Source organism: Opisthocomus hoazin, chromosome 15 (assembly GCF_030867145.1).
Source record: "Opisthocomus hoazin isolate bOpiHoa1 chromosome 15, bOpiHoa1.hap1, whole genome shotgun sequence".
NCBI classification, from domain to species: domain Eukaryota; kingdom Metazoa; phylum Chordata; class Aves; order Opisthocomiformes; family Opisthocomidae; genus Opisthocomus; species Opisthocomus hoazin.
In genome coordinates this window covers 24,162,205-24,173,807 of record NC_134428.1, presented here as the reverse complement: position 1 = coordinate 24,173,807, position 11,603 = coordinate 24,162,205, and the positions used below count along the sequence as shown (strand labels likewise).

General features: G+C 50.3%; 1 protein-coding gene across 2 annotated transcripts; it reads left to right on the top strand.

The window, feature by feature from the left end:
• The first annotated feature begins 520 nt into the window (after positions 1–520).
• Positions 521–10,186, top strand: SSTR5 (somatostatin receptor 5). Of its 2 annotated transcripts, none has more exons than XM_075436383.1 (2): positions 521–773; positions 8,197–10,186. In XM_075436383.1, exon 2 carries the CDS (start codon positions 8,261–8,263, stop codon positions 9,371–9,373), a length of 1,113 nt encoding a protein of 370 aa, XP_075292498.1. In that variant the 5' UTR covers positions 521–773; positions 8,197–8,260; the 3' UTR covers positions 9,374–10,186. The 2 variants fall into 2 exon arrangements, with proteins under 2 accessions (XP_075292498.1, XP_075292499.1); XM_075436384.1 differs by lacking the exon at positions 521–773 and adding an exon at positions 933–1,157.
• The last annotated feature ends 1,417 nt before the right edge of the window (positions 10,187–11,603 follow it).

Here is an 11,603-nt window from a genome sequence, read left to right as displayed (position 1 = left end):
CCGCTCTCATCACCCTCCGCTGCGCACACAGGGGCGAGCAGAGGGGCTGAGGTGACACTGCCACGGGTGTAGACACATGTAATAGCAGAGGGATGATGCAGAGCAGAGAAGGGGAGAGCCGTGTACGACTTTTACTCACTTGTTGCATTCAAAGGGCGAAATATTTCAGCCCTTTCCCGCCCAGCAGAACCCTGGTGAAGTCAGAGATTAGGAGGGAGCAAATCAAGCACCAAGTTTAGCCTGACAGCCTGGATATTAAGCCCTGCATCCTTCCGCCAGCTAGTAATTTTAGGGCCGGATCCGCAGCCAGCTGGAGTAAAACCTCCCTGCCCGGGATCTGCGCTCCCGCTGCCCGGGGAGAAGCAGGACCCTGCCGCTCCATCTTCCCCTCCTGCTCAGCGCCCAGGGACAGGAGCGTCACATCAATGTGATGGAGACGACAACCCCCTCCCGCCGTCCCTGAAGCCCAGCGGCTGCACTTTGGGGGGGGGGGGGGGGAGCAGCAGAGTCCCCTGCGCTCGGGGAGGGGGGGGGGCTCGCTGCAAAGCAGCCTGCGGGAGTCTTTAAAAGGACTTCTCGGAGCTGGAAGCGGAGGAAATGCAGGTCTCCCGCGATCCACCCCTCCCTCCTCTCCGCGGGCACGGAGCGGGTGCTCCCAGCCCCTCCCGGGAGCCCCCCCGCCCCTCGCCAGGCGCAGCCCCGGCGGTCGTGGCAGGGGGGGCTGCCGCTTCCTTGGGGGGGCCGGGCACAGCACCGCGGGGCCACAGAGCCAGGTAAGGGCGTCCCTCAGCTCGGGGGGGGGGGGGGCACAGCCACGCTTTGGGGGGGTGGGCAGAGCATCCCGGCGGAGGGCTGCATCCCGGCGGAGGGCTTCTCCCTGCAGCCCCGACGGCTCCCTACCTCCAGTCCAACTTTCTGCAGAGTGGGTGGCCCCAGGGCTGTCCCCCTCCCGGGCTTCGGCACCCCCCCCCTGCCGCTGCTCCGTCCCCCCCACGCCGGAGGGAAGCCCCGTCCCTCCTCCCCGGGGGAGCGGCCGCCGTCCCCGCCCGCCGCCGGAGCTCGGGGAGCGGCCCGAGGCGGGGGGAGCGCGGCCGGAGCCGGGGGGAGCGGGGCCGTTCGTGCCTGCAGCCGGCGGGGAGCGAGCGCTGGAGCTGCAGGTAATCACTGCCGGGGTGGGGGGGAAGGGGATGGCGAGAGGGGCTGGGGGAGCGTGAAGGGATGGGGGGGGGCTTTGCGAAGCGCACCCCGCTTCTGAGGGGTCTCCGGGATGAACCGGGCACCGGAGCGCTCGGTCCCGTTCGCGGCTTCCCCGCAGCCAGCGGCCACCCCGAGTTTGCCCTTCTGGGGGGGGGGGGTTGCTGCTGGTGAGGGGGTTTTGCTGCTGGTGACCCCGTCCTGGGTGGAGGGACGGAGGGGAGGGGACCCCCGGGCCGGGCAGGGGGTGCGGGGATTACAGCGGGACAGTCCTGAGCGTGGCTTTAAAGGGGCCGCTTGGAAGGGAGGAGGAAGGCACCTGCCGGAGGGATGCTCTGGCCCGCCATGCCACCGCCTCTGCTTGAGTCCCCCCCACCATGACCCAAAAAGGTGGCAGAGCCCTGGTTGCTGCCCAGCTGGGGCCACAGAAAGCCATGGGGGGGCCAGAGCTGAGCACATGCTGCCCCTTCCTCGTGAAACACAGCAGGGAGGTCCAGGGGGTCCGGTGTGCTCCGGGGTGGTCAGCCAGAAGTGGACGGTCATGGTCAGAAGCGGGGTCCTGGGGGTCATCGTGGGTCTGGGCTGGAAGCAGCCTCGCCGGCTTGCTGCAGCCCCCAGCACCCGCAACCCCCGGCTCGGCTTGGACCCTGCGCCCAGACCTTTGCGCTGAGGAGCAGGGAAAGAACACCCCTGCTCAGGTGTTTTGGACTCGCAGGTTTGCGCTGGGGTGGGCTAGAGACTTTCTGTAGTTTAGTGAGGGAGGAGACATGCAGGTCACACCAGGCAGCCGGTACTTTGGGTGCTGGGGTCGGTCTGTTAGTGCTGGTGTTGGGAATCCCAGTGTCTGGGGGACCCTGTCGCCAGGGCTCGGTGACCGGAGTGGGTCTGCGCTGCTGGGGTGGGGTGCGCCTGAGCAGAAGACCTCGCACCCTGGGAGGTCTCCCCCCGAGACTCCTCTCCTGGAGCTTCTTGCAGCAAGAGAAGCTGTTACGGAGCTCCTTCCATCCCGGGGCTCTCTTGGAGGGAGTCCCTGAGCCAAAGGGATCTGTGGTTGTTGTTTCAGCTCTCCCTCAGCCTGGGAGCAGACACAGCCCGTAGTTAAATGCTCCTCAGCTGAATTGTCTTTGAACCTGTCACGTCCCTGAGATCAGTTGATGTCGATGGATTGCAGAGGAGAGAGGAGCCGGAGAGAAACGTTTTGGTAAAAACCCCTGGTTGCGGTGATGCTCCGGCGTGGCCGCTGACATTTAGCCCCAGCCACACCGCCCGGGTGCCAGCACGGAGATGTCGGGCTCCGCACTTTCCTCTGGCTGGAACTGCTTAAATCAGCTGGTCTGGGAGCAAAACCAGAAGCATGGGATTTACGGGACTGTTGGTGTGACAGGACCAGCTCAGCCAAAGTCAGTAACCTCTGAGCGTAACAGACCCTGAGATGTGTTTGGGGACAAAAAGTATTTAGCAAATATTTGGCAAAAAGCAAAAGTGCTTTATGGGCTGTTTGTTTGCAAACTAAAAATAGGACCAAGTCATCAGGTAACGTCTCTGCAGAGTGCTTTAGGAAACACTGGGCTGGCCTGAGCCAGGTGGCGACGAAGCGTTGCCAACTTGAAATTATAGTTCCCAAAGATATTGGTGGTGCTAGAAGTTGCATTACATCGCTCAGTTTTGAATAGTTGATCAGTGTTTAGTACGAATACAGCCACTCCAAACAGAAAACCAATTTAGTACAAGAAAGTTGTTTTGTTATGTTTTCTGTAGAGAAAAATCCATCACTCCAGTTTCCTGGAGTGAGAAACACACCCTGAGAAACACCAAATGGCACATTTTAACAAGGAAAGAGCTCCCGTCTGAACGGAATCCTTTTGCTTTTTTTACCCCAGGTGGTGGAATAGGGTAGGGAGTGGGGAAAACCAAGAATTCTGTGTATGAAATTATGAGATTTCTGTGCTGTTGGGGAGCTGCTGGTTTAGTACAAGAGCAGTATTCTAACTGTAAGAAGTTGCAGCAGGTCTTGGTGTGATGCTGCCTCTCCCTCCTCCTCACGCAGAGCCCTGCCTGGGTGTTTGTGCCGTTTCAGAGCTGCTCTGCCAGGTCACACCAAGATTCACACCGCCGCTTCCCTCCCTTCCCCTGCCACCCCCAGCTCGCTCTCCCTTGGCTCTGCCGGCTCGATCCATGCGAGGGCAAAGCAGGAGGCCCCACAGGCTGTAGCTGAAGAAGCAGGTCATGAACATTCACCCCCAAAAGGGCAAATTTACTGAAGGACCAGGAGAGTATTTCTTCGCTTCGTTATAGCAAATCGTGCCACTAACACATCACGGCCAACTCCATGGGACAGGGGGGAAAACCCGTGAAGTTCCGCTGCAGTTAGATACTTCTTGGATGCTTATCCAGGTGCTTTTCTTCCCGTTACTACCAAGGCCATCTGTTTTTAAAGCATGTCTGACTGGATGATCATTTGGCCTGTCCTGGTAGTTATTCTGCACCTGGAAGCAGTAATCTGCCGTTGTTGTCGTAATTTTCCTTACAGCAATTATGTTGGAGGCTGCATAAGAGAAAATTCTGATTCCAGTGGTAAATAGGTAGCGAGATCAGATCTCGACTCATAAAATTAGGTTTCTTTATTTAATTCCTGCTTGATCCCAGCTATACTCTCATGCAACGCACTTCATAGAATTATTTTTGCTTTCCTATTGTAACCACAGCCAGGAAGAATTTCAGCCTTGATCTGCCTGGACAGTTTTAAGGTTTGTTCTTCCTTATGTTGTGACGACGCTTTAGTCACTAATGGGCTCCTGGGTGCTGTGAGATGGGTGCCTGCCTTTGTGCCCAGCAGAAGCACGTTTGTCTAGGACACCTGCGAGAGAAGTTTTCACAAAGGTTGAGTACCTTCTTCCGAGCAGAATGCTCTGAGCCAGAAGAGCTCTGCTACTTCTTCTCTCAGTTTTCCTGGGCAGGGACACAGGCTGTCAGATGTGTTCAGCTGCAGCGGATGCCTATTTTTTTTTTTTCCAGGGTCCTGCTCTGTAAAAGGAGAACTCGGAATTATACTAATGATTACTCCGGATCTGTGTTTCTAGCTCTGTTGTCCTTTTTGGTTCAGGTGTTTTAAGCAGAAAGCACATAATTTATGAAGTATACCAGTGTGATGGCCTGAAGATCAAACACCAAAGGGAAAGAAATCTGGATGAAAGTCCCCTAGAGGTGTTTTTTTATTAATCCGTTAATTAAGAGCACCAAAACAAGTGTACAAGATATCAGTCAGCATGTCTTAATTATATTTAGTCATCCTTTGTTGAGGTTCGTGGTCATTAACTGCAGTAGTGGCAACAGAAGTCCAGACAAAAATAGCGCTGGTGAGGGGCAAGGTATCGGCTGGATAGCAGAGGGAAACAGAGGGAAAAATCATCTATGCTCACCAAAGACAGCCAGCAAAACATGCTTTTGCAGCTGTTCAGCCTTTTTTGTTGTTGCCATACCATAATGAATCCCAAAATAGTACTGGCTACAAGGCAAAGGTGGTCTGGTTTCGGTGGCTTAGTGGATAAAGCGCTGAACGGGGACTTGGGAGACCTGGGCTCAGCTTTCAGATCTGACTGACTCTGAGCACATCACCTCCCCAGCTGGTGTATGGGAGAAGTCCAGATGATGGCAGCTCCTTGCTGGTGCCGCCAGCCATGAAGACACTAAAGGCTTTGCATGAGAGCCTGAGCAATGCATTTCCTTCTGAATCCACACGCTTTTGCAGGGGAAGGTGCAAAATTCATCAAAAGTAACAAAAAACTGAAAGTAAATGTTAAATTTCACATGAAACCAAGAGAAGAGCTCCAAAATACTAAAGAAGCAGACTGACAAACTGCTGAAGTATCATTGACTCCTGGGGACAGCACAGCAGCAGGAGGAGACCACCCCAGCTGCTGTTGAAGGGGGCTGTCCCCCTCCATGGAAGCCACGGAAGGTGCCTCAAGTAATCCCTTGGGAGCATCAGGAATGCCAGCAATGGATGGCTCAAAGAACCTGAGGCCCCTGGCAAGCAGGGATTTTGTGCAGTAGGTTATCCACATAAAGGAACTCCTCTTCCTCAGTGCTTCTCTCAAGGCTTGAACTCTAAACAGGGTGGAAGGAGCAACAAGCTTGAAGAACTTACTGTGTAATTTCTACAGTCAACTATTTCAAGAATGTGTACTTTGGGGAAAAAGGAGGCAACTTTAGAAGAATGATGTCCATCCTCATTTTCTTTAGCACTAGGATGAGAGCCACACATGACAGCGTTTCCTGACCTTCCCCTGCTGAGTGGCAGCACTGGTTCTTCTTACTGTCCTCCTATATTTGCAGTCCTAGAACAAAAATTTTGCTTTTTGGCCCAGGCTGGTTGTTGCGGAGCTAGTCTAGGCTGCTCTTGGGGAGAAGTGCCTTCCCAATCCCAGCACTGTACTCGGTCCCAAATATGCAGTTCCATGAAGATGAGTATATAAACATCGCCTGCCCCCCCCCGACCCAAATCCTTTCTATTCTTCCCTTCAAAGACACTGGCTAACCATCTGGGCCACACAGCATCTGGGTTTCAAGAAAATGCAGTCTCCCAAAGATCAAAATCCTCATAGCCTGAAGAGGAGTGTGGTGCTGCTCTGGCTTCTCCCAGATACATCCCCACAAATAATCTGAGGTTTAATAAAATTTAGTATTTTAAAATTAGTGTCAGAACAGAATTTAAAAATCCACTCTTTGGCCAGAACTGGAGTTTGCCTTCTCTTGTATAAGCACTAATCCAGTCCTATTTAATTGACATGGAGCGTGGTCTCAGCTGAGCTCTCCCTGCAGTGGGCTGTCAGGAACTGCAACGACTCTTGCACTGTGCCCATCGCCGCAACACCTAAACCCAAACACCACGGTGGCATATTCAGCACCTGCAGATCCTCCCTGCCCCTTTTTCTTCTCCATCTTCAAGCTAGCGTGTGCTTGAGCTTTGGCAGCTCCCTCAGCTTTACCATCCGAGCGACCCTGGATTTCAGATTTCCCTGGTACATCTCCTCCCAGCCACGCAGTTACACGCAAGACACCTACTTCCCATCTGCACACTTCCAAATCAGAGCAGCTTATTTATGCTGGTAGCTGGAGGGACTTCTACTCTCACCCACTGCAGTTTTTCTCACCCAAAGAGAAAGCACAGCCTGTGGAGGTGTTTGCATTCCTTTTGGAGATGAGAAGTCTTTTGCATGCTTACATGATACTGAATCTTGCTTTTGCTTGAAAGGCATGAGTGCAGTGTGGGCTGGGTGTTTTTGAATCCAGGTTCATGCCCCCAGAGTATTATGGAAACCTAACCATCATGTGGTGGGAAAAAAAGTTGCTGAGCACATCCTCCTTGAGCACCTTCACCGCAGTCTGCTGGCCAGACCTGGGAGAGATCTTGGCCCAGACTGGTGTTTTGATTCTCCACTCTTTGGTAGCAGATGCTTCAACATTTTTCATAGCAGAAAGCTTTATAAACACCTACTTAGACCACGTTCAGACAAAGAGCGAAAAAATATTCATGTGAATCAGGCATGCCACAGAAACGGAGCACTGGAAATTTTCAACCCTTTTCAGATTGTATAATAAAATATGTTCTATCGCAAAAGCCATTCAGCTGCCTGTGGCTGAAGCTGCCAACTTCAGCTTGGATTTCTTGAAAAAGAAAGGTGTTTCTTAGACAAAAAGCACACTTCACGGTGGAAGGAGAGGGATTCAGAAACACTAACAGAAGAGAAGTCTTGAGAGATGTCAAAGAAACAGCTTGTTCCTATCCACTGCAAAGTCTTCACATCTGCATGCCCACGGCCTGACCCGATGGAAGAGCGTTCTCAGACGTAGTCCTTTCCATCTTGCAGTTCACTGATTTTTTTTCTAGGCTTTTCTCGGTTGTTATGGAGGGTTTTGCTTCCCCACCTCCACAGCTGCCGATGCTCCCTGGGCGTTCTCAATGGGTTCTGCCAGGCAGTAAGGGGCATTTGAATTTATCAGACTGAGACTGTGTCTATCTGTACAGGGAGACCTGTGAAACATCGCAGTGGAACTTCGGGTATGAAGAGCTGGGAACTGTCTTTGGTTCTGGATTATGAAAGCACCCAGACCTTGTATGGGGGTGAGACGGGGCTGAGTCAGTCCCCGAGCCTCTCCAGGCACCCTCTGCACCAAATTTGACTTCAAAGCTTTCGGCACTAATGTCAGGGCTCTGCTTTCAGTCTGATTTGTATGCGCTGTCCGGTCAGAGTTTTTCAAAATTGTCTGCTAACGTCTTCTGTATCAGTGTTTAGACAGGAAAGCTAGGAGGAAAGGTGGGTTCTGGATTCGTATATTTTTGTGCAAGTTGGGAAGTAGAGGGTATTATCCCCCCTGCTCCTTGATTTCAAAAGAGAGGAGAATGTCTGTTTGGCAGTTGGACTCGATGATCCTTATGGGTCCCTTCCAACTCAAGATATTCTGTGATTCCATGACAGGTTAAGAAGTGTGAGACAGTCAAACGGTAAAGTTTGCTTGCCAAGTGGCACAGAAGGCATGCAAGAATTAATGTTTCTCATCAGCAGAGGAAGGACTGGCTTTGTTACCAGCGGGCTTTGGGTCTGAACAGCCCACATGCCAGGGCATTCGGACTTCTCCTCTGCAGGAAAGCTTCAGTGAAGTGTGGTGGCCATGACCCTCTCTGCTCTCGCTTGCATTTCCTGGTGGGATGCATGCTGTGTTACTGCCGTGCAGCCTCCCAGCTTCACAGTTACATCCAGCCCTGACCCCATTGCACAGAGCTTGTGAAAATGGAATAGATACCAGCATTTACTGGGATGAGGACTTGGGCTCTCTCATTGTGGAATTCCTTTGTTCAGGCCTTGATCTCATCACACGCGCTAACTGCATAATTCAAACACAAATTCTGACTATAGATGGAAAATTAAATTATATATAAAACTTAGGTCTACTTTGAATTCACTCTTTCTCTCTTTTTCTTCCTGTTTTTTATCTTTCTAGGAACAAGATGCCCATGAAGTTTAATCTCTCTTAGCCTTAAAAGAAAACCTGAGGAGTAAAAGTTATGGATCCTGTATACTTTTCCAACGCATTTAGCACAGAAGCTAGTCCCAGCGATGTGAATTCCTCACTGCTCACAAATGTGACAGAGAACGGGACGCTCTCAGAGCAGCCCTCCTTCAAATACATCCACAAAGTCCTGATTCCCATCTGTTACCTCCTTGTGTGTGTGGTCGGACTCAGCGGCAACACATTGGTCATTTACGTGGTTTTGCGCTATGCCAAGATGAAAACTGTCACCAACATATACATCTTGAATTTAGCTGTTGCTGATGTACTCTTCATGCTGGGCCTGCCCTTCCTGGCCACCCAGAACGCCATCTCCTATTGGCCTTTTGGCTCCTTTTTGTGCAGGTTGGTTATGACTGTAGATGGTATTAACCAATTCACTAGTATTTTTTGTTTGACTGTGATGAGCATGGACCGCTACCTGGCAGTAGTTCATCCCATTAAATCAACCAAGTGGAGACGTCCCAGGGTGGCCAAGCTCATCAGCGTGACTGTCTGGACATTCTCGTTCTTGGTGGTGCTTCCAGTCATCATCTTTTCGGATGTGCAGGAAGACTTTCAGACCTGCAACATGAACTGGCCAGAGCCTGTCAACATCTGGTCAGCAGCTTTCATCATTTACACATCAGTCCTTGGGTTTTTTGGTCCTTTGTTGGTGATCTGCCTCTGCTACTTGCTGATCGTGATTAAAGTCAAATCGTCGGGGATCCGAGTTGGGTCTACAAGGCGCAGGAGATCAGAGAGGAAGGTGACCAGGATGGTGGTGATCATTGTGGTGGTCTTTGTGTTTTGCTGGCTCCCATTTTACATGATGAACATTGTCAATTTGATATTTATACTGCCAGAAGACCCTGTGTTGGTAGGGGTGTACTTCTTTGTGGTGGTCCTCTCCTATGCAAACAGCTGTGCCAACCCCATTCTTTATGGATTTCTTTCTGACAACTTCAAGCAGAGTTTTCAGAAAGTCCTTTGCCTCCGAAAGGGCAATGGTGTTGAGGATGGTGACCCCATTGAACACAGGCAAGAGAACAGCAGCCGCTTGCAGGAATCAATGTTAACCCAGAGAAATATTGAATTCAATGGACATATGCAGACTAGCAAGGTCTAAGGGCATGGTTTGGTACTGCAAAGCACTTGTAGACCTGGAGAACTTGGGGACTTACAGGAGAGATGAATTCACAGCAAGGCTAAAATCTGGAGACCCACAAGCTCAAATAAATGTACATAGACTTCTCTTTACTCCCCTCCCTTTCCCAGCTGAAATTCTTATGGGTTATACTGGGCTGTGTGAAGCTCTTACGTGTTTTAGCAGTCAGATGTGTGTTACCACGTTCTGTACTCTAGAGAACTGACTTACTGGTATACGCTGATGGCTTTGTACTGCTCTAGTGATGCAAAACAACAGTAAACCTGTTTTAACTACCTTGTTAAGCTGAGTTTATGGCTGCTTTGCACTGTTGGGATCAGCTCAAAGCAGAAAACAGCTCAGAGAATATCTTTGGAAGTCTTCAAGAGGAGCTCTTAAAACACTGTTTCTTAAGAGCAAGTTTCATACAAAAAAGGTCACAGCACTGAACTTGAAATTGTGTATGAGCCATGGTTACAGAGTGCTGTGTAGCCCATTGACATCGTTTTACTGTCATTAACCCATAGAAGAGATTCATAGTATTTGAGAATCTTTCAAACACAAGAAGAAAGAATAAAAACAAGACTAGGAAAACATTGTTGAAAGGATTCAATGTATTCAAAATACTTTCACATTCTAAAGCAAACTGCATATAAAATGTAATGTAACCACTTTATTACTATGTAAGTGACGATGATTGTGAAGTCCTGGAAAGCTGTTGTGTGTATTTATTGGTTCTGAATGTAAGTATGGACATGAATATAAACTGTATTTTCAGAAATTAAAACAAGTTCAACCCCCTGCTGACTATCCATTTCATGGCTTTGCCAAGCACTGTCAGGCACCGCACAAAAGAGATACAGCTGAGTCTTTGATGCTTCAGTCGTTGTAGATGCAATATGGTTTAGTATGGTAGGACCAAGTACAGGGAGCTGCAGGGCTCTGTCCTGCTCAGACACCAGAAGTCACTGTGCCTCACGGTGCTTGGGAGCTCAGGAGGTACACAGGGATCAAACAACTACTGTGAGACCGTAGAGCAGGATGAGGGGAGCAGGGAGCAGCACCCAGACCTGACTCCTGCCTCGGGTCTGGTCCAAGCTACTCGCACTGTGAGGCGAGGGCTCTTCATACATGAAAAGGAAGAAAGCAAACCAGGCATTTGTTTTAATCCAGGCAGAAACTATTTATTCTCTTTAGAAATTGTTTTCTATTGCCACTGTCACCGCCGCAGATCAAACAGTCCTCCTGTAAGGAAATTTATTTGTATGCAATGGCACGCAGGGCAGGGGTTACAAAAGGCGAGGGCATCTCAGCTGTCCTTCCAACCTTTGGTGACCTTCTATAGCATCTCTAAGGGACACAGCTGAGCCCCAGCACCAGCAGTAAATACCAGCCTGGTATTTGTACAAGCAAGGCAGATTATTCAAATAACTCTAAAAAGAGCATGATGCTGACATGGTTCCCCCCTAGACTGCAACCCGGAGAAGGGTGGACAAGAATGATTAGAGTTAGAGGCCTCATGTTGAAATTACTGAAGATTTTGGGGTTGGCAGCCTTCCAAACTGAGATCAAGGCCCAGGCTGTAGTCCTCTCCTCCTTATAGCTTCACAATGGCTTGGCAAGTTCAGCAGTGGAGCCTGAAGATGTTGTTTCAAAGGCAAGCTACCATTATCAGCTACTTCACGTCAGCTTGTTTCCACAAGTCCTTTTGACTGAGGACTTCAAGACCACCTGGGAGCACAGACCTGTTCCTGCTCTTAACTGTCCTTCTCAGGAGCTTGTAGATCCCAGTCTGTGCAGTGTTCAAAATCTACTCTCGTGTTGGGTCATCTGCACCATAAGGTGCTAAAAGCAGATCTAATCTGTTAAATCATGTGGCACTATGGTACAGAAATACTTCTCCTTAAAATGCTTTGCTGGAGGAGGAGTTAAATCACTGTCCAGAGACCTAGTCATTGGGCTTCTTGATAGGCTAAAACTGACTCTGGATCTACCTGCCTTTCCATCAGCCCTAGCAGGCAAGTTCCTTTTTGGATTTGTGATCATACCTAAGATATGTCTAACTGAAGTCTGTCTTAGTTGGGAAAAGCATGTGTTTCTGTTCAGTGATATTTATTCTGGCCCACCATGGATGGGTCCCAACCAGCCTGTCCATCTATCTTCACTTCAACAACCACCGTGGAGGAATGAAAACAAGCTCCTGCGAGGATGA